Below are 27,873 nucleotides of genomic sequence, written 5' to 3'. Positions count from 1 at the left end.
CCCTCTTGGGCTGGAAGCCTTCGAAAGCAGCTCAGGTTTTCTGTTTTGAACATTTCAAATGGAGAAAGATGCATGGAAGCTAAAGGTGTTGGCCCTCAGTAGCCTTACAAAGGAAACAGAAGGTGGCACCCTGTAGATTAAATGGAGAAATAGCCCATTTGGTTAGTGGTTAAGGCAGCAGACTAGAGGGTGACGCTGGCCCCTCAGCTCTCGGAGGAGGAGAGGACGCCAAACCACTTCCGAAATCTTGCCAAGAAAAGTGAGGGACTTGTCATCAAACGCGCACGCGCGCACACACACACACGTGGAAATACCTGGGCATCTCTTGAGAGAGATGCCCAGGTATTCCTCCAGCAGGTGGCGCTCTTGCCTAAACTCCAGAGCGCCCAGGTGCCCAAGGGAGGCCGAGCGGGAGGAGTCCCTGAATTTTATTTTATTTATTTTAATTTTTTTTTTATTGGGGGGGGGGGGGGGGGGCTTCCCGAGATTTCCTTTCCACAATTGAACGGGAAGAGCCTTTCGGAGCCCAGGAGCCGCAATCCGGCCTTTTGACAGAGGGAGGCGGGAAGCGAGCCCCTTCAGGCCATTGTTCCCAACGGGGCAATCTATCGAGATGAATCCCCTCCCCGAAGCGCTGTTCCCACAAGACGCCTCCCCGCGGCTGAGCAGCCGGCCGGGGCCCCTTCGCTCCTCGCCGGCGGCAGATCCGGGGGCGGCCTCGCTTCCTGGCTCCGGCCGCCCCGTTTGGGCTTGGCGGGCAGGGGGAGAGCGGCCCTCTGAGGGCGGCGGAGGAGCCGGCGGAGGTGGTTCTGCCCGGACGGTCCCGATTCCCGGCTGTGCGGGTCCGGTGCCCGCTGTCCGTCGGGCAGAAGCAGGCGGCTCCTGAGCGCGTGCAGCTGTCCTCGCCCCGCCCGGCGGGCTGCCCTCCGCAGGTCCCTCCCTCGGCGGCTGGAAGAGGCGGGTGGTCCGGGCGGCGGGCAAAGGCGCTCGCTCGGAGGAGGACTCGGCGCGGGCCGGACGGAGGTGCGGGGCCGGGGACGCGCTGCGCAAGGGTCGGGCGGTCGTCCGTCCGTCCGGCGGGCCCAGCGGCGGAGAGGACGGGCAGCCTCCGCTGCTGCGCTCCACAGGACCGAGCCTCGCCTCCCTGTCCGCGGACGGACGGCCGCGATCGCTGCCTCGGGCGGCCTCTCCCGGTGGCCTCTTCGGGGTCGAGCTGGAGGGACTCGGGAAGCCAAGATCGGCTCGGCCCGGCGCCCAGCCCGCCCGGCTCCGGCGTGGCCCTGGCGAGAGGAGGGCAGGGCCCGGCGGGGAGGCGCTCGCTGCCTCGCCGAGCGCGCCACACCCGGCCAGAAGGGGGCCCGCCTGTCAGCCGCGCGCGGCTTCTCCCGCTCTGCCCGGCACCAGGTAGGGACGGCGGCCGGTCCTGAGCTGCGGCCGGGAGATTCGCCTCCCCCCGCAGGGCTGGTGCTGCTCTCTTGGCCGGGGGGCTTCGTAGTAGGGCGGCGTGGGTTTTGCCTTCGAACGTTGTCCAGTAAGGGGACGCTAGGAGCGCTTGGAGCCGAGGGTCTCCGGTGGGGGCCCCGGCTCCCCACCTGGCTGCGCCCAAGCAGAAGCAGAGCCAGTTGTGGCTGTCGCCTTTCCTCCGCCTGCCTTCCGAAACGGCCTGATTCATTCCGAGAAACGGCTTCCAGGCTGCAATGACCAAGCGAAGCGTTAGGCATATTTTAGGGCAACACCCAAGTAGGAGCCTGGACGCAGCGCTGGAGAAGAAAAGGCAGGACTGGGAGGTTGGGGACAGCGGGCTTCTCCTTCAGCAGGGACGGCTGCCAGGTTGGCTAGGGGAAGCCCCCTGGCTCCTTTTCTGATCAGATCCAGCTGCTTCCCTTCTCCCTGTAATCCAGGGGTTTTGGAGTGCAGGGTCAGCTGTACCCATTTTTCTCCAGCTCCTCCCTTTTTGGTGGTGATGAAGGAGCCTCTGGGGCCAGTGGCTGGACACCAGGGAGCTCGGCAGCACTTGGCTCTGGATGTGGCGCATTGGCCCACGGAGGTGTTGGTTTTGATGGGACTGCTGCACTAGAGGCCCAAAATCTTGGGTGGCAAAAATGTAAGAGAGGGCGAAGCTGGCTCAGTTTGCATGCTGCAGGAAATTTCGGGGGGGGGGGGAGGCTTGTTTGGGATTGTTTGTTGTGCCAGCGCTAGGAAGGGAGAATCAACCGGTTTAAATTTGGTTTTAAGTCATTGTTATAAACCCCAGAACTTTTCCACCTCTGATGCCAATCCATCTTAGGTTTCAGCACACCTCCAGGCCCACGATGAGATTTCTGGAAGAGGCTGAGATGCTGCATGGGGAGGCAGGCCTTAGGGTTCCCTTGGTCTCACCTTTTCCTTGCAGAACTTACTTCTCACAACTTTTGTGAAATTGATGCCAAAGGTAATTCAAGGAAATGCTGGGACCCCCGTGAAAGTGGAGACTTGCCCAGTAGAGCCCTCCTCCAAATGCCAGCTGACCCAAGTGCATGTGCAGAGAAGAGTCCGAGGGGCCCAACATGCCAGGAATGTGGATGGGCCACACTTGGATCCATAGAAGCAACAAGTGTGCAAGCTGACCAAAAAGTAGAAGCATCTGATAAGGCCTGGCAGGCGGAGGAGTCATAAAAAGGAGGCGCACAGTGAGGAGAGAAACTGGAGCTGATGGTAGAAAGGTTGGAAAGAAGGGATTTTAAGGAGAGGAGCTTTTTGTGTCAAAAGCATTTGTTTGCAACGAGAGAGGGGAATCATAAAGAAAGCACTGAATTTCCAAAGTTCTCACTTTCAGGCACACCTCTTCACATAAATCTGGCATGCCCCTCACATTCCCACCAGGTGGGCAGGGGGGTACAGAGGCAGGGTCCTCCTTTTTAAATGCTTCCAAAGGGACCTCAGGGAGGCCTGCAAAATGGCACCGATAATCGGTGTCGGTTGAGGGAACCAGCCGAGTTGTCACCAGGTCTGAAAAGAGAACTAGATATTTTGACCCTGACAAAACCTCTTCTGGAGAAAAGTATTTGCTCAGAAAATGAGGTTAGATTCCAAAAAGGTAATCATTTATGGAACACCCACAGTGGACTTTGTGAAGTGAAGGCTGCAGCCAGTGTCCACCACTCATTTCCTTGCAGGCTGATCTCTATTTACAGGCAAATTTGTTTCTCCTGCAAATCCTGCTACAAGGACAACTCTGGCGGGACTATCCAGAAACCAAAGTTACAGTGGATATACATTTCTATGAATAAAATTCAGAAAGGACAAGAAGTAGAGATCTCTGAAGGTATAAAACAGAATGAGAGCAAAAATGGAAAGTGGAATAAATGTGGGGAAACAGACATTTTCTTAGAGCCAGTACCCCTCGACCTCTAAAAAGCAATCAAACAATGTGTGTGGCTGGTTCTATGTGGATTTGAAAGCCGAGTCTTTGACTAAGTGAAAGAAAGGAAACAGGGGGGGGGGGGGATTGGGGCCGTGGCCTAAATGCAGCTCAGAGAGCAATGGAAGGAAATGACAGAATAGGTAGGAGATGGAGTCCGAGAGGAATTGGGGAAAGTGTAGAAAGAGAAGGAAAAGAAGGGAACTTGCTCTGGGTCAACTTCATCTGAAGACTGGCAGGAGAAGTGACTGGTTTGCGATTGCACAAAGTGAGGGAACTGGGTGGGCTAGCCGGGCACTGCCAGAGCAAGGGGCTGAGGAGAAGACAGGGTCCTTCTTATTCTTCCAAGAGAATGGGTTGATAATTGAGGAAGGAGGGAAGGGCTTTTGTAATGCCAGGAGCTTTGCAAAGGTAGCAAGAGGAGAGGAGAGAAAAATGGCAGAGGAAAGAGTAACAACAGTTGGGGATAGGCCGGAGGCCTGCGCAGGAGGAGCTGCAAAGGAGAAGTGCACCCGAAGCCCCTTGAAGGCCAAATCGCATTTCCCCTGCCAGAGGAGAGCTCTGCATGGGATCCATTTCAGGCCCTTTGCAAAACAGAGCCTGAGCTGAAGGGAGCCCCCTGTGGAGGAAGGCTTGGCTTGGCTCAGCTCGCAGGCTTGGACACAAACCAGCCATTGTCTTTGAAAACCGAAGCTGCCTGTGGAAATTTCTCTCGGCTCCCAGTTGTAGCTCAGCCAGAGCTTTGTCGAGGCTTCTCTCAAAGGCCACTGGCTTGCTTTTCTTGGTTTGGGGAGGAGTTCAACCTGGATTGTGAACTGTTTTGTTTTGGAGGTTCTTCAGCATAATTGCAGCCAACTTAAAGGGGAAACGAAGAGAAGATGCAGCTGTGAATTGTGTGTGAAGCTTGTTGGTCCTTGGGACTGAGATGGAGCTTCCATTCTGGGCCCAAAGCCCAGGAAGCTCTGCAAACCGAGCATCTTCTGGGAGCTCCTGCCGCTCCACAAATGAGTCCAGGTCCCCCTTCATGGTGTATTTCAGAGACCCTCACTGCCGCTTTAGATGAGGATCTGTTTTAAGGACATCTTGGATGGATTGTAGGAGAACAGAATGCATCTCCAGCTCCTCTGCCTTCTGGACTCCTTCAGGGATGGGCAGGAACAGTCTGCTCCAGAAGGGGTCTGGAGGAGAACTGGTCCTGTCTGGGCAGTCAGTCTGGCCTGCTGCTTTTGCGTAAGCAACACAAGGTCAGCCTGTGACCAACCCCTCTTTGGTGGAGGACAGATCCAGTTTCTGCAGGGAGGTTGAGGGCCACAGCAAACCAGGCAGGTTTGTGCCCAGCAGGCCTTGGCTCTGGCTACTCGGGGTCCGGCCCCAGGACAGCCCCCTACCACCACGCCATGGCTGTGATATGAAAGCTCCCCTGGAGTCCAGCCTGGGAGGCTCACCAGCCAATCCAGCCCAGCCTTGGCACTAAACCGCCAACCCACAAGGAGCTCCTCCCCCCAAGTAATGCGCCCCTTTGCCCCTTGCATTGAGGGGTTCCATTTCAGGCAAGGAAGGGATCCTCTTTCCTGACTCCTCTCTTCACCGAACCAGCCCTCCCTTTAGCACCCATGGGTGTCCTCTGCCTTCTCAGCTTTACCCCTGCTTTTGGGGGGGGACTTTCTAGAGGGGGGGTGTAACAAGTGCAAGAAGGGGAATTGGTTTTGGTTTCCCTTCCAGTCTCCCCCTTTCCCTGGACGCCTGCTAAGGCCCGCCTGTCCGGAGCGTCCCTTCCCACAAGGGAGGATAAAGAGGCCGATTGTCTGAGCTTGGAGACAATCGGAGCAGGCAGCCTGGCCGCTGGCCACACTGGTTCAGCCGGGGAGACGCTTTAGCCCCAGCTATGCCATTGGGTGGCCGTGCAGCAGAGCCGGTGAAGCAGCCCAATGACAACACTGAGGGATTTGCCCTCGGGACTTGCTGGCACCGAACGAGCATTGCCTCCGGCCTCTTATTGGTGTGCCCAGGGCTCGGCTCAAACACAGGAGGCTGCCCCACCAGGCAGGCTGGGCTCCGGAGTTTGGGTGCTTTTTTCCTTCCTCAGTTGCAGCCAAATTCCTGGGTGCCCAAAGGTCCAGGAGTGACTGTGGAGCCGAGAGAGCTGAACCACCAGTTGCTCCAGGGAAGGCGAGGAGGGTGGCAGCAGCTGGATGGCTCTGCCAACCCAGCTCTGTTTTGCAAGACAGCCCCAGAGAAAGAGCAGCGGAGAGGCCGGGGGAGGATCCTGCTCCGAGTTTTGGCTCCAAACGGGCATCTGAAGAGCCTTTAAAGCAGCCTTGAGCCTCTAGGGAAAAGGGTTCAAAGCAGCATTCTTGGATCAAGTATCACTGAGCTTGAAAACACTCTCAGAACTGGAGTGTGTCTTTTGTGAAATGTCTCCTCCAGTCCCAGCTTTCTTTAGGAGGGCAGCAGCTGTGCAGACGGAAAGGGGGGAGGGTCTCTGGAATCTGCATCTTTCCTCTTTTTAGGGATACCATAAAGGGTCCTGGCTGGGGGTACCTAATTGGAGGAGCTCCAGGTCAGTAAAAATGTGATAATAAGTAACTTCCAGCTGGGCACTGAATTCAGTGAAACTGGCCTGCGTGATTCATAACCCGTCCGGGGAAGCTTCCCACCCAGCAGAAGCAAGATGGGTACCCTGGTTGCTGAAGGAAGAGAAAACGCGGCTTGTGCAAAGAGCTTGAAGGGTGGTGGAGTCTCACAGGCTGCGCCTGGAACGATCCAGGTGTCCTAGCTAGGAGATGGATTTAAGGATTTGGGTTTATATGCTGATGTTGTTTTCTTAGAACTGTTATCGTTTTAAGGACGTGTCTCTGCGCCAATTACAGCATAGAATCGAAACAGTGTTAAGCCCACAAAATCAATGAAAAAACGATAACATGTTAAGAGGGGGCAAATCATCTGATATTATTGGTAGAATCTGTTCAACCTGCATTTAGCTGGTTATCCCTAATTACCTGTCTCTTTGCTAGACTTGGTCCACTTCAGTCACCGGTACAGACTGTTTCTTATACCCCAGCTTCAAAATATGTTCTGATCATCTTTAGAGGTTTCTGTGGATTCCAGAGTATGTGAGGTCTGGCCTGGTGTGATTAGATGTAGGCCTTGTTTCCTGGCTGTCTTTTCTGATAATTCTTGGAAGCTGGACTGCTGAAGTGAGTTGTGAATATGTGGAATAAACAAGTAGAATTCATCTGAAAGTGACTTGAAGGTCCGGGAGGAAGCGCAGAGCTGAGACAAGCCAGCAGACTTCATTTCCTGCCGATGGCCCACCTGGGTCTCCTTTCCCCTCATCCAGCTGAAACTGGGGGTCCAAGGTGATCTGGAGCTCAGCCTCCCCACAGGCAGAAGAGGATTCCCAATGGCAAACCCTGATATGGGGAGTGGGGCTGGGCTGCACGTCAAACAGCAGGGTCAGAGGGGCAGCCTTGCCCATGGCTAGCCTTGGAAGCAGCCAGCCAAAGGTCAGCCAAGGAGGTGGACCAGGCTTTGGGGTTGGGAAACTGGGGCGTGGAACAGAATTGAGGCATTGGGAATTGAGGCCCAGCAGAAAAGCAGAATTCCTGATCTGGGTTTAGCAAGGAGGCAGCAGCTGATGAAGGGGCAGGGAGATGGGCAGGCAGCAGGTGGCCCAGTTCTTTCAGCTGCTTAAGGCCTGGGAGGGAATGGCCTTTTAGAGCTGGGACATAGCCTGGATCTAATGCCCATTTTCTGCAAGACCGGCAGGCCTGTGCACGATTCGTAATCTCTCCCCCAAGCCCAGCCTGACATCACAGATGAGTTCTCCAGAAAAGGTATGTTAGAGATGCAAAATGTCAGCATTAGGACATCCGTTGCATTTGGGAAAGCACCAGGTGCCAACTGGAAGTTTCCTGACTCTGAGCCAGAAGCTGAGGCAGCAGAAAGAAGTCCAGATTAATGTTTGTCTGCACTTAGGCACCAACGATATTCATCAAAATGGGGGCTTCCAGAGGGTTGCAGCCCCTTCCGACAGGAGACAATCCAAAGCAAAGTATTTATTGCCAAGAGATGAACTGAAATATTAATGAAAGGCGGTGGAGTAACTGACGCAAAACACCATGAAAATCAGGCCTGGAACTGAAGAGAGTAGGAAGCACAGCACATCCTGGGCTTTGCCTGGCGCCCGGGTGACACAAACAGCACTTAGGCGGCGGCGGCTGTACCAGCCGGGCACCCTGTAGGAGAGCATTCCAGAGCGGGGCGGCTGCTGCCGGTCGGCTCTCCTCTTCCTGTGCTTCCTGTAGCCGGAGGATCAAAGCGGGAGTTGGCAAGCGGGGAACCCCCTGGCTATGCAGAGGGCAGGAGGAAGGGAGGGTGCTGCTGCCAGGGCCTATAGAAAGAGGGGGCCTGACGAAGCTGGGGTGCCACTGAGCTCCACCTGCATTGCACGGCTATTTGTCAGGGCGCCTTCGGACAGCTAAGAAGGCTTCTCCCTGGGCAAGGTCACGGCCTCACTTCTTCCTCTCTGCTTTTTTCATAGCTTTGATTTGTGAATTATGAAGTCCTCTCCCAATGGTTTCCGGCAACGGGACCGTGTGACTCCCCCCAAGTTGGCAAGACAGGAGAGCCCAAAGAATCCACCGAATGCCAAGGCCGGGTCTTACGGAGTCACCATCCGGGTCCAAGGGATCGATGGCCATCCGTATCTCGTGCTCAACAACAATGAGGGATGCTTGTCAGCAAATCTCTTGGGGCCTGAAAACAGCCAACAGATTGCAGCTGATCAGCCAGCGCCGGATGCCACTCTTCCTGCCATTGAACTCGTCAAGAAAAGCCACGAAGGAAAGCCCTTTGGCGGGCTTTGGGATAATGCGCCACCCAGTTGGATTAAAAGCCTGAACCAAGCCAGCAGGGCAGAGGGAAAGGAAACAGCCTCACCTTTTAAAGCAGAGATTTCCCAGGTCTCTAATTTGCTGAACTTTCAGAAATATCCAGAGCTGCTTCAACCCTATAATCCTGCAAACAGTATCTTGACTCTGAAGGACCTTCAGCCTTGCCTGCTGAGAAAATCCCAATCTCTTGAGGATGAAGAGAAATCGGATTCCAGGCCTTGGAACTCGTCTTTGAAGGTAGCGTTAGGTGGCTCAACTTCCCAATTTGTAGAACTGGCTAAATCAAAACCGAAAATGGTGGATTTGACTAAGCCTGACCAGAACAAGCAGCAGCAGCTGGAAAGCCCCAGTGTTGCTGACCGTCCTGGTGGAAGGCTTGAGTGGCTCACTTCTGGGGCTGGATCTTCACCTGCTGGGAGTTCCTCTACCTGCCCAGGTCCTAGGAGGTGCAGACCGGACCTCCTCCCTTTCCGCCAGCCAGACTCGGCAGGAGCAGCCTTGAATGGTTCCCAGAAATCTTCATCTTCGTCCACGACTCCAACGTCTGCTGCCTCTGTGTCCAGGTTTTTCCTAGATGACCAAGAATATGCCATCTATGCCGACCACGTCAACCGGCATGAAAACCGGCGGTATATCCCATTCTTGCCTGGAACCGGCCGTGATATTGATACTGGCTCCATTCCTGCAGTGGAGGAGCTGATTGAAAAGTTTGACAGGAAGGTTTGTCCCCAAAGGAGGGGAAGATTAGGGTTTAGGACTCGAACTCTTCCGGAGAATCAAAAGCGATCCAAGAGCGTAGACAGCGCCCTGTCTCATGGACTGTATTCTGATTGCATCGGTGAGTTCACCAAAAGCTTGGGGAGATCATCCGAGCATTTGGTCCAGTTCTCTCAAGTTTGCCTGCAGAAGCCACTGTCTCCAGAGAAGAAGGCAACATCTCTTGGGGAGCAGTTGGCCCCTAAGCTCCAGACAAGCCCAGGAAAGAGAGAGTCTCCCAGCAGCCCCTTCAGTTCCTTGCAGCATCTGAGACAAGATCAAATGAACCCCGAGAGTTTGCCTTCTAAGTCTTCCACTCTTCCAAGGCAGCGTAAAAAAAGAGACCATAAAACTCTGGCCTCCACTCTCTTGTTACCAGAAAGCACCGTGAGTCAGACTCACTCAAGGGAAACTTTTGCTTCCGGTTCAAAAAATGCTCAGGTAACTTGTGGCAACTGAGGCTGCTTCGGTGTGAGCCAGCCAGAGGCCGTTTGGCAGTCTTAGCCAGAGGGACGGAAGGGCCAGCGATACCTGGGGAAGGGAGGCTGCTGGGTGGAGAAATGGGCAGAGCTCAGCAGAAAGACTTCTGCCTTCAAGGCAGAGGGACTGGCAGTTGCCAGGTATTTGGGAATGAACAGCTCCGGGTAATTAGCATCCCCAAAGCCACGTAGCAAATTTAAAAAGTAGATCATTTTTGTCCTCTTATCTTCACACACCGCATTCTCTCTACTACCTGGCCTGTTTTCTCAGAAATAACTGAAAAAATGGGAAGTGGTCCCATTCAGACTTTTGTCTGAAGGGTGCAGAGTTGCCTCCCGCATCAAGGGTCGGTTTCCAGGCCTGTCTGCACGCTTCAGAGCTGCTTGCAGCAACTGTTCAGCTGAAAGGCAGCACAACATGTGTCAGCCGAATTGGAAACGAGAATCTTTCCTTCTAAGGCATCCTTTCCAGCCTGAGTTTTGTGTTTCAGGTAACACCTGACCTGCTCAAGGGCCAGCAAGAACTTGCCCGACAAAGCAATGAAGAGACGGCCAAGCAGATTCTCTACAACTATCTCAAGGAAGGGTGAGTGGGCTTGCATAACACCTTGCTTGTGGCATGGTATTTTGTCTTGTTTGGACTCTGCATCACTTGGTTCCCCAAGGTGAAGTTGAACTTGGATTAATTCGCACAAGAACTCCCTGCAGCCAATGCCCCTCTGCAAGCAGGTAGATCCTGCAGGTGGCTGGAGGATCCAGGGTCTTTGGCTTTCTGACCATTTGAACAAACGTGGGTCTCTTCTCACATTTTAGTACCAGTGAAAACGAGGACGCTACCACGAGGAAAGTCAACTTGGTATTTGAGAAAATCCAGACGCTGAAGTCCAGAGCAGCCGGGAGTCCCCAGGTGAATGACACAAAGCAAAGAGCCTTCTGTCTCCCATGGCTGCCTGTTCCGGTAGGGCAGTCCTTGCCCACAGCTTGGTAGAGGTGCTGGTGTCTTTTCCATTGTGTGAGGCAGGATTGTTTTTTGCAAGCAGTGTTGCCAGTAGGCTCTTCCCCCTCCCCTCGAGCAACAAATGTGTTTCATGGCTTCTCTCATACAACTTTTGCTGCTTTCTTTTGAAAAGTCCCCCAAGGTCTTATGAGGCAGTTTTTTTCATTGCCTCTTGGGGAGTTCAGATGTTTAGAACAAATGAATCTTGTTTAACTGCAGACATCTGATGCTTCAGTGGAAGTCAACATGTTGGTGGAAGAGAAGAAGTGGTTGAGAAAGGAGGTTTCTGAGCTACAGAGGAAGCTGGACTTGGAACTCAAGGTAGCCCCCCCCCCAACTTCCTATTGGTCACTAATCCTGCATTCGTCAACAGAGAATGTGGGTCTTTTAAGAGAGACTCAGCCACACAGGTATAGGAGCACAATTCAGCTTCCAGGCCTCTGGAGGACTGCTGGCTGTTAGATCAGGTTGAGTTGGGGCCAGTCATCGGAGCCCTGCCCATTCCATGCTGAAGATGGGCTGTGCTCCTTCCCCCAAACCCCACCTAGTCTTTGCTTCACCCTGTTCCTTCAGAAGGAACAAAGGGAGATCCCTTGCATAGATGCATGGCCCATTTGCCATTTCCCAGAAATACTGGAGTCTTTAGAAAAGTGCAAAGAGATTTAATAGATTATTTTTAACTTTTCCAAAATGTGTTATTTTAGAATCAGCAGAACTTCAAAGCTGAAAGGCAGACAATGGAAACAGAGCTTCAGAAGCTTCGGCAACAGCTTAAAGAAAATATGGAGGAGAAAGACACTTTCAGAAGGCAGCTGAAAGAAAGCGAGAAAGACCTTAGAGAAAACCTGGAGGAGTGAGTTTTGCTATGGGTGTTGATTATAATAGTAAAATCTAATACAAACTAAAGAGAAAAAAAAAGAATATTGTTCTTCCTAGAACAATATTTGAATTAACTAAAGCCTACCCCCCCCCCAACTTTTGGGCACCAGGGATCGGTTTCATTGAGACTGGACGGGGCTTGGTTTCACATGCTGCCTGCATCCCATGGATGGAGCTTCACTTGTTTGTGCGGACCGATTTCTGGCATGCCATGGATTGGGGACGGTCCACGGACCACGGGTTGGGGATCCTTGAACTAAAGATTACAACAGTTACAAGTAAAAGGAAGGAATATAAAGTTGGTTTATTTGATCAAGATTAAAATATGTTGCTATTTCTGATAGCCCATTATGAGACTTTCTGCTGACACCAGGACTGAAAAGATGATGATTTATCGATTTATCCCTGGAGATGGGACCAGATATGGGATGAAGAGATAAATGTTGGTAATCTTAGAGGGGTTGGAGAGTGACTAAATTTGTTTATACTTGTGATGAAAGTTATTTTGTTATATATTTTTCTTTCTTTATTATATTTTATTTTTTTCTTTCTTCTCTCATTTTTTTTACCTTGCACTATTTATTCTTTCTTTCCATTCATTTACTTCTCTTGCAACTTATCTTTTATCTTTTATTCCTTTGGTCACTCTTGCCACCAAACTGTGCTTTCCTGAAGTTTTTGAAGGCTTTTTGTGACTGACATGGGTTCCAGCTGGCAGACCAAAGAAGGCATCTCAAAAATGCTGTTTTCTTCCTCCCTTTGAGGCTTTTCCAAGTGAAAATTGAACGGGAGCAGCACCAGAGAGAGATCCGGGACTTGCAGGATCAGCTTTCCGAGATGCACGATGAACTGGACAGTACAAAGCACATGGAGGACAGCGAGAAGGAGCAACTCGTAGAGGTGAGACATTTTTCCTGCCTGAAATGGCCCTGAGCTGGAGCAGAAAAATGTGGCAGGCAGGAGGCCAGGAGTTTGGAGCCTGGCCACAGCCTTCTCTCCCTTTCTCCTTCACCTTCTCCTTCTCCATTCCTGAGTTTAGGAATTGATGCAAATGAAGCAGGGCCTGCAGGAGCTGCTGGTACTCAAAGACCAGCAAGAAAAGACCCTGAAGAAACGCGAGCGGGAGCTGGCAGCCCTGAAGGGCGTCTTGAAGGAAGAGATGGCCAGCCAGGACCAAGAGATGGGCCACCTCAAAGAGCAGCATGTCCGGGAGCTCCAGAGCCTGAGAGACAGTCTGGCCAAAGCCACAGAGGTCAGTGAGGCACCCAGCAGAGTCCACGGCTTCTCTGAGCAGAAGTGCAGCTCGGCCCTGCTGCCCCCCTGGCCCCCCCAGCCCTTGCCCTCCGCCTGAACCTTCTTCCTCACCCGGCATGAGAGATGCCAGGGGTGGCCCAAGGCAGCAGCTTTCCTTCTCCCACACAAACAGACTGTTTTGTGCTGTGCTTATTATTGCCACAGTCTCAGTCCTGGCACCGGGAGGGCTCCGCATTAGGGTTCGGCATCGGAAATAAAAGCAGGGCTCTTAATCACTCACTCTTTTACTCTCCTATCCAGTTTTTGCTTGTTTGGAAGACAGATATTTCCCCATTTTCCAAACAGACCTTAAGACAATCTGTTAATTGTTCTTAATTGGGCAAATTATGCTTTAAAAAAAATAATTATTGCCGGTTATTGTTTTTAAAAATCCTCACTCTGGTGGTGGTGCCCCTGCCGCTCTCTGTGTTTCTACTTTCTGGCAGGGCTGGACAGTAGGGTGCCCAGTCGGAAACCCTTTCTAGGATGCCCTTCCTCCTTTCTCCTTGCTCTGCCCCCACAGAACAAGCAAAAAGAGTGACCACCACAGTCTCTGGGCCCAGGCAGTGAAGGGAGTCAGGCCGGCCCACCAGACAGAGCCCTCTCGCCTCGCCTCATCTGGGGGCTGCTTGCAGACCGCTTGGCAAGGGTTGGGTGGCAGGGGACCGGGCAGGAAAATGACCCGGTGCCCGGTTTCTGATGGACTTGACCTGTGCCCCCCACCCACAACAGGTCTGTTGCATGTTGCTCTGGTTCTGCACTGCCTGGGATGGCTTTCCCATTCTGCAGCAGAAGAGGAAATGTGTAACCGGAGGCTGGGTCAAGGTCAGAGGCCGGTCAAGGCCCTGGGGCAGAGAAATTCACCTGGTCCCTGCTGGGAATGGCAGTTAATATATGCCTGATATCTGACCTTGGTTGTCCGGAAGGGCTGTGAGAGGCCTGCAAGGGCAGCCAGCTGGTTTGCCCTCTCCCCTCTTGCAACTCTGTTTTGGGGTGCAGCTGTTTTCCAGGACCACCGGTCACTTGGTTGGGTGTCAGATACTTGGACAACTCAGCTCTTCTGGCCAGCACCCAAAGCTCGATTTCTCTCTCCTGGCACTAAATCTCTTTGTGGTCCTCACTTGAGTAGGAAGCGGGGATAGACATTGAACTCTCTTAAGGGATTTCATTACCAGGAGGGAGAGGCTGGCCAACCTGCCCATGCCTGAATGGCACTTTTCAGGGAGAAAATTAAAAGGTGGTGGCCGCTGCAAATGATGATTAGCCGTAACTCATTAACCATGTGGAGCAGGAGGTGGATTTGCCTCATGGGGAAGGAGGGGTTGAAGCAGCTCAGCTCTGCTCCTGGCCCACCTGAGAGGCAGGACAAGAGGAGGAAGAGGCTCTTTCCCTGAGGGACTGACCATGAGTCTTGCCAGATCTCCCTTGCCTCTTTTCTGCCTGGACACTGAAGGGCAGCAGGAACAGCCTGACTTCTGAGCAGTGCCCACAGTGCAACTGCCCACTGTCTCTCCTCTCTCCGTGGTGCTCTTTCTTCCATCCTTTATTTAACTAGTTCACAACTAGTTTTTTCTGTGAAAAGCACCAGAGCCATGTCCTAATCTAGAATGCCAAAGGAAATAACAATACAGAAACAGGCATCAGGGTATAAACATGCAAGCAGGTTAAAAAAAAAAACTTTCAGGAATAAGCGATGTAGGAGATACCTCTAAGACCAGCAAAGTGCTTGGAAAAATTTTCTCTACATTTTTCCAGCATTTGAAGTTTGAAAGGGGTGTGTGGGGGGGATGCCATGACCTGGTCCCTCACTGGAGTCTCTATAGAATAGAATAGAATAGAATAGAATAGAATAGAATAGAATAGAATAGAATAGAATAGAATAGAATAGAATAGAATAGAACAGAACAGAACAGAACAGAACAGAACAGAACAGAAACAGAAACAGAAACAGAAACAGAAACAGAAACAGAACAGAACAGAACAGAACAGAACAGAATAGAATTCTTTATTGGCCAAGTGTGATTGGACACACAAGGAATTTGTCTTGGTGCATACGTTCTCGGTGTACATAACAGAAAAGATCCATTCGTCAAGAATCATAAGGTACAACACTTAATGATAGACATAGGGAAAAATTAAGCAATCAGATCATATTAGGAAACAGTCGTAAGGATACCAGTAACAAAGTTAGTCATACAGTCATCAGTGGGAGGAGATGGGTGATAGGAGCGATGAGAAGATTAATAGTAATGCAGACTTAGTGAATAGTTTGACAGTGTCGAGGGAATTATTTGTTTAGCAGAGTGATGGCGTTCGGGAAAAAACTGTTCTTGTGTCCAGTTGTTCTGGTGTTCAGTGCTCTATAGCCCAGTTGGAGATCTATTCAGTAGCAAGCCCTGTCAGCTCTATCAAGCTAAGGCTGTGGCCTTGAACCCGGGCAATGTCACTATCTCTTTCCTGCTAATGGGCAGCAGGGATTTGCCCAACACCCTCCTTGACCTTGTGAATGGCTTTGGGCGGGGTATTCATTCCTAAGCTTCCCCAAATTTCAGCCCCTCAGGATTCAGCCAGACCTCCTGTTCCCTGGCATTGGAGATGTCCCCAACTCTAGAACAGCAGAAGCAGCAGTGGACGTCATGAAAGAGCGCTAGGTGTCATACCCCTCCTCCCCCCACCCACCCCCGAGGCTGAGAGGGCCATTCCTCCTCATTACACAACCTTGCAAGGAATTATTCTGAGGCACAACTGAAATTCAAGGCCAGTTGGACTGGCTCTTGAAGCGCCTTGTTTGCGTTTTCTGGGTTCCTGATATTCTCTGAGCGTATCTGGCTCTGTGAACAGGTGATTCTGGCCTTGGTTTGTAGGAATCTCACCCAGCCAGTTCTGTGGCTCTGATGCAGGGCTGTGTGTTGACAAGACTAATCACAGTTTAACCCTTGGAAGAGTCGCAGTGAGTTGCATTGCCGTCAGCAAGTTTAATGCAAACAAACCCATAAATCTTGTGGGTTTCCCGCTCTGCCTTTCAATGTGCTCAGGACATCCTGAACCAGGCGCCTGGATGCCTTCTGGCCAGTGCTGCTTCCTAGGGTTGGGGAAACCGTGCCCTGCTCTACTTTAGCATTGAGAACTGCAGCCCTTCACCACATGTGAAAAGTGCTAATGAATTCTAGGACTACATTCTCTCATTTTCAGTGAGCACTTTATTGCTAGCCAGAAAAAAGTGTTGCTCCTGTTTAGCTTTATTGCACTGTACTTGTACCTGCAGACCAGATTTAAATCTTCATCCTCGGCTCAACTCCGCACAAGATGCCTGGTGCATTTATCCTCGGGTCCATTCTGGCTGTTAGGCTCAGCAACCTAGAAAGCTGGACCAGACCTTGATCTGCCAGCTCATGTCTGCACCTCCCCCAGGAGAAGCATCCTTGCTATTTGTTCTCATTACCTGTTAGGGAACGCCCCACCCGGCTGATTTCTGCCTTTTCACTGAAGATGGCTCAGGAAAGTCACGACAGAGGCAACAAGAGCAGTGGAAACTCTGCTTTTAATTTTGCCTGGCTCAAGCCACTGCCCAGTGGCTGGGAGTGGTCAAGAAGACCCTCCATCAAGCAGCTAAAGTCCCTTCCCAGACCTTTTCTTAAGGCTTGTGGACAACTGGAAGCAGGCAGCTGGTAGAGGGGGCGGTCCCCAGAGCCTTACAGTGACTGACATGCTCTCTGCCTCTCCTCCTCCTCCTCCAGACCCCAAAAGCATTTAGGCGGCCATCCTCTTCAAGGCAAGAGGCCTCTTTGCAGTCAGAGAAGGTCCTTCAAGCTCCTCGGACAGGCATAGGCTGGCTGCCTGTCATGTGAGGCTGCCTGCCTGTGCTGGGCGCAAAACACCAGTCGGTGATGCAGACCAGGCTCCCTTGACTGTTCCCTCCCCAGCCTTGCTGGCATTCCAGGGCGAGGAAGAAGTGAAATGGAGCCCCCCAACCACCCTATATCTCCGGTGAGGGTCAAATTTTTGTCTTCCTAGAAAATTGGCTCCCTGTCCAGTGCGAAGGCTGAAGCTGAGAAGGAGCAAAGGAGCCAAGAAGGCCGAATGGCTGGGATGGCCGAGCAAAACGGGCAGCTGAGGAAGGCCCTGGGGCAGCAGGAGAAGCAGCAGCAAGAACTGCAGCTGGAGCTTGAGAACTTGAGGGGAGGCCAGGAGGAAGCTGAGGAAAGGCTGAGAAGGTGCATGGTGAGTCTGAAGCGAGCAGAGGAGCTGGGGAAGACGGAGGAAGAGGAGGGCAAACCCTTCGGCTTGGCTGTCCTTTTCTTCATTGCATCACTATTAGCCAAGCTACTATTGAGGTTCACTTGAAAACTGTAGGAACAAGTAAAAAAGTCCCTTCACTTGATGGGAGGCGTCATCAGCAGAAGACAGAGCTGCCATCTCAGAGAGACGTCAGGTAGCTGCCAAGGGTCCCAATTCCACCAGTGCCTGCTCCTGAAAGGGATCGTCCAGGGCCCTGGCACAAGAAGACTGCCCTTGGGTGTCTTTTCCTGGCATTTGCTGTGGGCCTTGGAGGAGGGCATGGGGGTGGCAGGGCCTCCTCTGAGTAGCTTCACAGGTCTTAACCTGCCTGCCTGCCTGCCTGCGGCTTGGCCCATGGCTGGGGCTTCAAGAGGGTTCAAAGCCTTGAAATCCAGGGTTCCCAAGGTGGGGTGGGATGGGGTGGTGCAGGCAACAGCTGCTGTGGTTTGTTCAAACATAACCAAATCAGGGTTTTTGTTTTATTGTGGCACCATTTTTATTGTTTTGTTACTATTTAATATATTGGTTTTATTGTTATTGTGAGCTGCCCAGATTTGCTTAAGATGTGCAGGCAAACGAATCTTTTGAATCAGTCAATCTCTCATCCTGGCAGAGAGAGATGCAGTCCTTGACCCACGCCAAGGAGGAAGCCTGCCAGCTGGCCTCGGCCAAGGTGTCTTTGGAAGCCCAGCTGGAGGAGGCCCAGGTGAGAAAGAAGGGGGTAAAAACATGGCATCCCAGAAAAGCTTCGTAGTGTTGCATGGAGCAGAGTGTCTTAACAAGTAGCAGCTGTGCACACGGTCGCCTCGGGAGCTTTTAGTGCCAGAGAGGTAGTGGTTGTTGCTGGGTCTCTCCAAAGATCCTGTTCCTGAGTCTGTTTGTCTTGAGCATTCGCCTCGTTCTCTTAATTGCTGTCAAATTGCAGGGTGCAGCGGAGGCCAAGAGGCTTGCCTGTCCTTTTCCCGCTTCCTTGTGCCTTTGCCTCCAGGTTCCTGTGAAGTTGGAGCCACCGTGGGCAACCTAAGTGTGTTCTGCTTCCTGGGCCCCCGCTTCCCAGTGCCTTGGCCTTCCGCCTGCTAGCAAATTTCAGGTGGCTGCTGCAGAATTTGGATCTCATTCTTCATTTTAAAGATGTGTTGATTTTTTTATGATGCATGTGAAACACCTGGGCCCATTTACTCATTTATTTCCCACCGTTGTTATTTCTACAAATAAGGCAGTGAACATCTTCAACACACTTCGTGCTCCTATTTTCCACACAGCAGCAACCCTTCCCCTGTGAGGTGGGTTGGGCTGAGGGGGGAGGGACTGACTCAAAGTCACCCAGTCGGATTTCATGCCAAAGGTGGGACTCGAACTCATGGTCTCTAGCCTAGTGCCTTAACCACTAGACTGCTCCATCTGCAGGTAGCATTTCACAGCCTCAAGATGCCTGAAGGGGTCTCACCTGTGCTGGGGGTTAGCTGAAGGCACTAGTGGGGACAGATTTGTGCCCTGGTTAAGTGGGGAAAGCCCCCGGACCTAGCCTGGAACCTGAAGTTAGTGAGCCTCTGGTGGTGTTCTGCCCCTGGCCACTTGAGTTCTCTGGGGCCTCGGTGGCCTCAGCTCACGCAGCCACGTCTCCCTCCCTCCACAGAGGAACATCAGTCGGCTGAGCCAGGAGCAGCAGCAGCTGATGGGCTGCCTGGAAGATGAAGCTTCCCAAAAAGATCAGCTACAGAAGACAAAGCGCGAACTGGAGAACGAGCTGCGGCAGCTGGACAGAACTGTTGAAACACTGCAGAAGGAGGTAAAATGCCCATCTGGCCAGAGAGTTTGGGGCTTCTGGGTGAGATTAGAATCCCTACATTTCAACTGCCAGCCACCAAAGTTTCCGAGGAGACTTACTCAGCACACAAAAACACTCGGCAACCAGATCTCAAAGGAGGCAGATCTTCTGGTTTTCAAATAATGGTCAACCAGAGTCACTGCAGGAATGCCTGGAAATCCCTTATAGATATTTGCAAAACACAAATGGCGGAGCATTTCAGCAGCAAAAAAGCTTTCCATTGGATCCACGTCTTTGGAACCTGAGTGGGAAGAGCAAAGCCATGATCCAAATACGGTTGTTACTTTTAATTAGGACATTGGCAAGTCTTGCTTGCCAGTTCAGCACAATCTAGGAGGAAGAGGGTCTTCCAGTGGGGTTTGGGGCACCTGCCTTTGCCCTGTAGGCGTGGGAGTCCACCTGGGCAGCTGAGATGTTGCAGCTATCCTTTCCTCCTTGGAAATCTTTTATCCTCCCCCATATCACTGGTTTTCTCTTGGGTAGATGGCGGAAATCATTAAAGTGTCCCAGGAATCAACCCAGCAACTCCAGAAGCAACTTGATGAGTACAAAGAGAAGAACCAGCAGCAGTTGGTAGATTCACAGCAGCGGCTAAAGGACAAAACCCTGGAGCTAGAAAAGGCCTACCAGACAATCCTCAAAATGCAAGAGCAGGTACTGACCTCTGACCTCCTAATGTTCGTAAACCTTCCTTCCTTCCTGCAATGAAACATCAATTGGACCATGTAACCAAAAGCATCAGTTAAACTCCACCCAAACCAGAAATGACTGAAACAAAACAGCCCAGCAGAAACTAGTTGTGGCCAAAATAGAGGGGCTCTCCTGACACATAGGCAACAATACCCAAGTGAGGCTGACTCCCAGTTGTGTTGTTACAGCTTCAGCAAGCATTCCTCGCCCCACTTGTCCTCCGAAGGGGACACCTTGACCAAGTCTGTGCTGCCCCAATACCTGGCTCAGGATACCAGCGAAAACCATGCCAGGGCTTGTAAGCCTAAGGTTCAGCTGCCCTTGCTGGAGGCCAGCCCAGCCAATGCTTGTGAACAGTCAGGCCGAAGGGAATCTGACTCGTACTCCCAGTGCCATCGACAAGCAAAGCAAGCTGAAAAAAGCACGGAACAAGCCAGAAGGAGTCATAGGCTGGCTATTAAAATAAACAGACAGCTCTTAAGAAATGTCAGCTGAAAAAGGCAACATCAGGAAGCAGATTATACAAAGCAAATAAAGTTGCCATTTCTTAGGAAGCTTTGTCTTCCCTTTAGCCATCAGCTGGGTGGGGGTCCAAGGAAGTTCAAGCCCCTTTATCCTGACTCCCTCCCCCCCCCCCCCCCACACACACACCCAGCCTGGCAGCCTTGCGTTAAATGGCTGCCCCCTTGTGGCTGGAAAAAGACAGTGCACATGCTCTCCTAAAGTTCAGTGCTCACAAGCGAACTTGCGCTCTGAGGAATGGGCTGAGCAGCTAGATGAGACCCCTAGGCCAGTAGTCTGTCCTCAGGATGGCCACCAACTGCCCACAGAAGACCCCCAGTCTTCCAGCTGTTGCCCTGCCCTGTTGCCCTGTAGAGGTAGCCATGCTGCCATCCCGGCTAAGAGCCCTTCATCCCCAGGACTGCCGTGGATGGGTTGACCCGTTTTTTAACCAGCACTGCATCTCATGGCACATAAAGACTGGGTGAAAATGCTGCACAATCTGCAAGCTGCTGCACACTTTCTGGAGCTGATCTGGAATGTGATCTGGACAGATCCGCCCAGAAAAAGGGGCAGTTTCTATGGGAGATGATTGCAGAATCCCTCAAAGACTTTCACGCTGTGAGCGTGAGATGTTTCCATTCATCGCTTGCTTCTCTTTCAGGAAATGGGTTGCGGTTAAAGAAGATTAGGGCTAGCAAGCCAGAATTAAATGTTGGCTTCCTATCACACCTGTGGACCCTTACCACCCTGAGTCCTTCGGGAGAAGGGTGGTATATAAATCTAATAAATACAAAATACAAATACAGACTTGAGTCTAGCTGAGATGGAAGAAACGTAGGATCTGGGTTTGCAAAATGCAGAAATATTTCCTTGCCTCTAAATCTATCTGTCCACAGCAGATGTCTACAGAGCATATAGGTGAGAGGTTTATGGGACACATTCCTTTGACTTTCAGGTACGTTTTATGGAGGAAGAATTACAGGGTCACAAAAAAGCCCAAAAAGAAGCCCTCACCAAGACTCGGCTTCTGGAAGACACAGTGAAGAACTTGGAATATGAACTGGAAACTAAAAGCCACTTGAAAGAAGATCGGGCAAGACAGGCCAAGATACTGGAGGTAGAAAGGAACAGTATTTGGGGAGGCAAATTGAGGTGTCTTAATGTACAGACACCCATCCACTCCACCTGCAAAATTATGAAGGGCATCTGAGGCCTCTTCTCCTGCCTCATGCAGCATCCCTTGATCTGTGAGCCCCCCGTTTGTTCTGGGCCGCCCCTGGATCCCACTTCAGAGGGGGCAGGACTTTGCACAGGATGCCCAGCTGGCGTGGCTGGGGGTTGCAAGGCGGGTCCTTATCTTGCAAGACCCTTGAAGTAAAACACACTAAACTGCCCCCCCCGTGGGCTTTGAGCCAACCGAGGCCTCCCCCTTTCTGCCTGCAACTGGCACAAAAAGGAGCCCAAGTGCTCACGATGTGCTCACCTGTGCAAGGTGTGGTTTCTCACAGTCCTTTAGGTCAGGGGACTCTAGTGAGAGCCAGCCAGAAATGGGGGCGCTGAGAAGCCCTCCAGAGAAGGGTCCTTCAGGTGGCGAGAGTTTCACTCTGCAGCTCCCTGCTGGTGAGAGCCTCTTCCCAGGCGCTTTGAGCTGCCTTTATGGGTGCCAGGCTGAAATGTCTCCCTGGAGAGCCCTCTCTGGGCCGCTGAGCAGCTGCTCCTCTTCTCTCCCTTCTTCCCTTCGGCCGGGTCACATTTCAAGGGGTTCTTGTGTTGTGCGTGCCGCAGATTTTGCAGTGGGCCGATGTTCTCCCCCTCAGGACAAGATATCCCAGGTGGAGTTGGAGCTCGAAGAAGAACGGAGCAATTCCGATATCCTATCTGGGAGGATCGACAGGGGCAGAGAGCAGGTAGGCCTTTGCTTAGTTCAGGCAGCGGTCGCAAGATTGGGGAAGGAGCTGGAAGCCCTGGCTGGGCCTGCTCTGACTCCAGTAACCGCCCAGGAGCAGCTCTGGGAAGCTTGGCCCTCCCCATAATCAAGTCCTTCATGCGCGCACACACACCCAGCTGCCAGCCCAGGTGGATTCCTGGAGGTGGTCCAGCCCCTGCAGTGATCCGATCCCTTTCCATGGCAGCCTGCTTGAGACCAGCAGGGACCGTCTCTTCCTGGCAAGGTCTGGCAGAGGCTCCTTTGGAGGCGGGAAACACGTGAACCTCAGCTGATTGCTTCAATTAGGCAAAATACGTGTTTCTTTCCAAGGCTCCGGAACTCCCCATTTCCTACACATGGGACAAAGCCTGACTTGTCTTCGGTCAGGGCTTGGATGCCGGGATTCCCAAAGACTATTTCAGGTCCACTAAACATTCATAACAGCGGAATAATAGCTCTGTTAGTGGCCATTATCACTGTTGATTAAGCGGCTAACCAGCCAGGAACAAGGAGTGCAGCCCGCCTGGCCTCCGTGCCCAGCCCAACTTTTCTTGGCAGCCTGGATGGGCTGCTGCAGGGAACAGAGCACAAGGCTAGCGGGATCTCACATAACTGCAGGTGTTGCCACAAGTGCAGCCTGGTTTAGAGTGCCTCTCTTGCCTTTGCACATGGATTCTTACCACCTGGGTTCTTAGCATGGACTGCTGGTGGGCGTGTTTCTTCCCTGGTCCGACTGACTGCTCACTTACTGTGACTGTTTTTATTTCTTCCTCTCCTCTCCTCTCCCCTCCCCTCCCCTCCCCTCCTCTCCTTTTTCTTTTCTCCCCTTTCCTGTCTTCCCCTCTCCCCTCTCTTCCCTCCCCTTTCCTCTCCCTCTGCAGATTGAGCAAATGAGGAGTGAACTCCTTCAGGAAAGGACAACCAGGCAAGAACTGGAGGGCGACAAGACTGCCCTGGAAAGGCAGGTCAGGAGGCCATGTGATCTTTGCTTTGCTCTGCTCTGGGACTGCAACCCCACCGCCATGCCCACCCCTGAGCCTCGGCAAGCGCCCTCTGTGTCCACGGCCAGCCTTTTCCTGAGTCCCTTGCCCTGCACGCCAGCCCCTTTGGCTACCCAAAGTCCAGCACGTTGAGGGTTTCCCTGAGGTTTGTGCCCAGGCAGGCTGCCTGCACCCACAAGTTCCCCTTCCTCTTTCAAGCCTTCAGATTCCCTTTGGCTTTCCCAAAGACGAATCTCTTGGCATCAACCCTCCAAGCAGGCAGCGCTTAACGATCCCTGCAATGTCCTGACGCTGCTCGGGCATCCGCTGCCCAATGGAGCTGGCCTGGGTACTGCCTCTCCTCCCTTCTGGGTAGCAGCTTCTGCTCCATGTTGGACTGGAAAATCAACTCTTCCGCCCTCCGTCCATTTCTCATGCACTAGTTATGACTTGGGGCAGGGGTCCTTCCTGAATCTCCTGCTTGGAGCTGGCCAGTTTTCTGGCCTCCTTGGCTGCCAGGTGTCCCTGCTGACGGATCGGGGCAATTCCTCCTCCAGAACAAGGAGCTGAGAGGCCGGATCCTCCACCTGGAAGGTTCTCCCAAGCCCAGCAAGGAAGGCCTCCTGGCCCAGATGGAAGCCCACCTCCTGGCGCTGGAGGAGCAGCTGGAGAGTGAGGAGAGGTACGAGGAGGCCCCTCCCAAAGTCCCCCCAGGGCTCTTCTGCTCCCCCAGGCTTGTCGCTTTGCTCTGTGGGTCCTGTTGGTCAAGCCTGACTCTGGGGGGCTTCCGGGGTTCTTGGAGTTGCCATCTTGCCCATAGACGGAAGACCGATCCTGGGATTTCCTTGTGTCCTCCTGCCCAGGAAACAGCTTGATTAGCCACACAGAGTTTTAGGAATGGGCCAATTAAATAAAATTAAGTTAAATTGGAAAAATAACCAGCAGTGCTCTGCAGGGAGACAGGTTTGAAGTGGAAAAGGCCATTTGGAGGGCCTGTAGCTGCACCCATCAGCCTCTCCTTCAGCCGCAGCACCTTTCCCCAAAGCCTAGGCGAGGAGGCACTGGTGCGAGCGAGACAGTGTGGAAACATGAGTAGCACCCCCTCTGCAACGCCCTTCCCTTCCCATCTGGCCCAGCCCGTTCGGCTGCAATCCCCCAACCACTGCTGAGGTCCCTGTGTCTGGCAGGCAGAAGAGAGCGGGCAACAGTTTGGGGGAGGCCAGGATAATGAGAGCAGGAAAGCACCTGGGAGCCAGCAGAGTCTTCACTTGGTGCCCCCCTCCCCTTCTCCTGGCCTTCCTAGGGACCGAGCTCACCTCCAGTTGACCAACCGCCGATTGGAGAGGACTGTGAAGGAGCTCCTGATGCAGGTGGATGATGAGCACCTCTCCTTGACTGACCAGAAGGACCAGGTAAGTAGGGAAGGGCCCCAAGGGACACATCGCTTCTTAGGGGCTCCCTAGGAGCCTCCGTCTGATTCCAGGAGGGCCCTCTCCTCACTCCACAGCTCAGCCTGCGCCTGAAGGCCATGAAGCGACAGGTGGAGGAAGCAGAGGAAGAAATAGACAGGCTGGAGAACACCAAGAAGAAGCTTCAGAGGGACCTGGAAGACCAAGTGGACCTCAACGACCAGCTGCAAGGACAACTGACCACCATCCGGCAGGACCTCAGGTAGGAAAGGGGGCTTGGGCAGCCTTGAGAGCTGCCAGTTTCCCTGGTGCCCCAGCTCATGCGTGGGCAGGGGCCCCTACTCCCTTCTTCGTCTTCCTCTTCTAAAGAGAATCGTGTTGCATTGGCAGACAGCCTTCCCTGAGCCCCTCAGCTGGCCTTCCTGTTGCTCAGCCTGGATTCTCCCAACACACAGAGCAGTTTGCACTTAAATGTCCAGAAATGGGGCTGTGCTGCCAGGATCATCTTCTATAGGAGAAAATACACCTGCCCCAAACCAAGTCTGCTCTGCAGGTCCTTGAAAGATTCAGCTCTCTTTGGCTGCACCCACCATGGCTTGATCCGCTTTGCCAATTAGATCAAACTCCACCCATGACCCAAAAGGTTGCAGGCCATTTCTCAGCGGGTGAACCTTTCCTTCCGCAGACGCCAGAAGACTTCCAATAAGTTGCTGAGCGACTTTGACTATGAGGACGATGACTTCAGCACTGATGGGGAGAGCCTTTTCGATGCCCCCCTGGGGTTGAAGTCCTTCAAGCGCAGCGATGGCAAAGCCAAGAAGGACGCCAGCCAGCCTTAATGGCCAAGAGTCAAGGCTCCGCGGAATCAAGGCGCCACCGGCTGCAGGAATCAGAGCATCAGGTGACTGTGACTCCTTTTTCTGAAATGCGCCATGTTCAGATTTATTTCAGAAATAAACTTTTGTGAACAAAAAGGAGCCGGCCTTCCAGTTCACAGATTCAGGGATACTTCTAGCTCTGCGTGACTGGTTGACCCTAGACTGCTCCCAACCTGAGGTCTTCTCCTTGGAAGCTGTTTCAAACCGAGGGGAGGGAGGGTGTCACTTTGTTACTAGAGCAGAGGAAGGAATATACAAAGCAGGAGGTAAGGTTGTATGTTTTTGAATCAAGAGTTTTCACAACTCTTGCAACATTTTTGTGTAGTTTCATGTTTCTATAGCGCACATTAATAGTGCAGGAATCTTTATTAAGTGTCATATCATCCATAAGCTTTAAAACCCTATTGCAGTAAACTCCGTTTGTTCAGCAAACATGTTTATGGGCTGAAGGAGAGCAGCAAGACCTTGGGCAGATGGAAAAAGCAGGACATTCTGCCACACCAGGAGCCATTTCTGCTCAGAAAAACTGTTCCCCACTCCTCGTCTCGACTTCCTCGCTCTGACTTCCAGGGATCAGATCGATGGGGAGACCGTTGATGTCCTGATCTTGCCATACTTTAGAAAAGAGACTTTTGCCCTGATCTAAGCAGCCTCAGGTGCAGAGAAGCAGGGCTGAACTGGCCTGCTGGAGCCAAGTCCGCCATTGGGTTCAGAGCTGGAACGGCTGCTTTGCTCTTCCTGGATTGTGATAGCTGCTCCTGTGGCAGGTTATAAAGGACTCTCTGAGAAGCACATCAGAAAAGGCACTTCCGTTTTCTTGCCTTCTGGTTTGAATTGTAGCTACCTGTAAGCAGCATCCGAGTGCAAAAGTTCCTATTGTAATCTGCATTTTTATCTCTCCACCAAATCTTTCCTCTGTTAGGACAATCTTCAGTGAGGAAATAATAGTATTAGCAGCCCTATGCAATTGTTCTCTTCTGCAATTTTGTTAAAGTGTTCAAAACTGGTTAGCATCAGATGTTTTTTTCAGAGTCAGCACTGAAGATATTAAAATTCCAAATCCTGGAAGCTGCACAAATAAGTCTTGTAACGGAAGAATGCAGTCACTTGAAAAAAAATATTGCTCCTAAAAATCTTTGGCATCTGGACTTTGTGGGTTCATGAGTGGAACCTTAAGTAGGGTCTGCTTTGACCCCATGACATCCTTTGGGCTTTAGGTCCAATGACCTCCATTGGAAGCACCAAGAACTGCCTTCGCCTCCCACCCGCAAATTCCAAGTGCCGCCTAGTGGGAGCAGAGCCCATAGGAGGAGGGAAAGGCAGGGTTTTGATTTGGGCTTTGTGAACATGTCTGCACGTATGCCTCAAGTGCAGAGCAAGAACATCCTCATGTCCAGTCGACCTGCTGACGGAAGGAGGGCAGCTGGTCTCGGTGGCAGTTGACTGCTGACTGGTGGCCGCGATGTCTTGCTTGGATGCATCAAGTCTTTGTGTTGCCCTGAGAGTTGGTAAAAGCAACGTTCTGCTAGCTTGCTGAGGTCAGCCTGAGCCAAGAAGATGCAGCTTTTTGCTTGGCAGAAGACCCCCGTGGAGCCCCTTGTCCGCATGCTGACAGCCCCTGGTTCAGCCCCGCCATCTCAGATGGGGCAGGGAGAGCAGTCGATCCAGCACCTTCTGTTCCTACAGGGAAGGGGGCTTGTTTCAGTTTTACAGAATTCTATTAATGGAAGCCACAAAGGAACACAGGAGATAAGCTAAAAGATTGGAACTACTTGATAGACAGTTTCTGATAGTAGCAAGTAGTTTGGACAGATCTTGAAACCAGATAGTGCTATTTTTTGTTCCAGCAGTTCTTCATGAATCAGATCATGAAGTAATTTGTCCAAATTGTTTGGGTAACTTTAGAGTTTGTCTCCTGCCTGGAGAGACAAGAAGTTAATTTAACTCCTTGATGTCATAATCTGAAAATATGTATCAATATATACTGCTCAAAAAAATAAAGGGAACGCAAGCAGAAGACATCTGAGATCTGAATGAATGAAATAGCCTTATTAAATACTTTGTTCTTTACATACAGTAGTTTATACGCTGCTCAAACAACTAAAGGGAACACAAAACTACTGTATGTAACAAACAAAGTATTTAATAAGGCTATTTCATTCATTCAGATCTCGAACGTCTTCTGCTTGTGTTCCCTTTATTTTTTTGAGCAGGGTATATTGTAAAGCATGTGGTATCTACTGATAGCTAATAGGAATATATTTGCAGATTTTCAACAGATATATTCTCAGGAGGTTTGTAGTTAATCTGAATGAGCTGCATTTTTCTTTATCTGTCCATAGCTTTTAAAAACAAGGAAGAAATGACCTGGAAATGTGCTTTGTTGACAATCAATTCAAACTCTTGTATTTTTCTTCTGATATTAAGATGCCAACTTTATTTTAATACTACTCTTTATAACTCTCTTTTTGGATCATGTCTGAGCAAGCTGAAGACAAAAATCCATTGGGAAACAAATTCACTTTTAATATCAAGGGCTTTTACTGAAAAAACGTCTAGTATAAATTGAGACTGAGACTGTAAATAATTTGGAGAAAAACAGAGGAATTTTTGCAGCTACCTCCAGACATGCTAAACCATAAAACTCTAGTTATTTTGAAATAAATGGTAAATCTTTCTA

The 27,873-nt window shown here is 51.6% G+C and overlaps 1 protein-coding gene across 8 annotated transcripts; it reads left to right on the top strand.

Moving 5' to 3' along the window:
* The first annotated feature begins 483 nt into the window (after window positions 1-483).
* CGNL1 (cingulin like 1) lies at window positions 484-27,873 on the top strand. Of its 8 annotated transcripts, XR_015729774.1 has the most exons (20): window positions 484-803; window positions 7,944-9,492; window positions 10,022-10,116; window positions 10,344-10,437; window positions 10,747-10,848; window positions 11,232-11,380; window positions 12,171-12,306; window positions 12,446-12,658; window positions 16,714-16,920; window positions 17,591-17,683; window positions 18,614-18,766; window positions 19,289-19,459; window positions 20,955-21,116; window positions 21,817-21,906; window positions 22,808-22,891; window positions 23,464-23,588; window positions 24,210-24,318; window positions 24,414-24,577; window positions 25,001-25,216; window positions 26,224-27,873. XR_015729774.1 is itself a non-coding variant. In XM_087878014.1 (19 exons), exons 2-19 carry the CDS (start codon window positions 7,960-7,962, stop codon window positions 25,152-25,154), a joined length of 3,834 nt encoding a protein of 1,277 aa, XP_087734140.1. In that variant the 5' UTR covers window positions 484-803; window positions 7,944-7,959; the 3' UTR covers window positions 25,155-25,289. The 8 variants fall into 8 exon arrangements, 5 of the variants coding, with proteins under 5 accessions (XP_087734140.1, XP_087734142.1, XP_060545511.2 ...); XM_087878014.1 differs by lacking the exon at window positions 26,224-27,873 and having other exon boundaries at window positions 25,001-25,289; XM_087878016.1 differs by lacking the exons at window positions 484-803; window positions 26,224-27,873 and adding an exon at window positions 910-1,023 and having other exon boundaries at window positions 25,001-25,289.

This window comes from Pantherophis guttatus, chromosome 13 (assembly GCF_059756535.1).
Source record: "Pantherophis guttatus breed Tessera chromosome 13, ASM5975653v1, whole genome shotgun sequence".
Taxonomy (NCBI): Eukaryota; Metazoa; Chordata; class Lepidosauria; order Squamata; family Colubridae; genus Pantherophis; species Pantherophis guttatus.
This window is presented reverse-complemented; position numbering and strand designations above follow the sequence as displayed.

What these genes read in the sequence shown, in the direction of transcription:
- CGNL1 (XM_087878014.1), top strand. Translation starts at nt 7,960, where the DNA reads ATGAAGTCCTCTCCCAATGGTTTCCGGCAACGGGACCGTGTGACTCCC. An exon ending in TCCTCAAAATGCAAGAGCAG is followed by an intron (nt 19,460 to 20,954) that starts GTACTGACCTCT and finishes TTTGACTTTCAG; the next exon opens with GTACGTTTTATGGAGGAAGA. An exon ending in TCGACAGGGGCAGAGAGCAG is followed by an intron (nt 21,907 to 22,807) that starts GTAGGCCTTTGC and finishes CTCCCTCTGCAG; the next exon opens with ATTGAGCAAATGAGGAGTGA.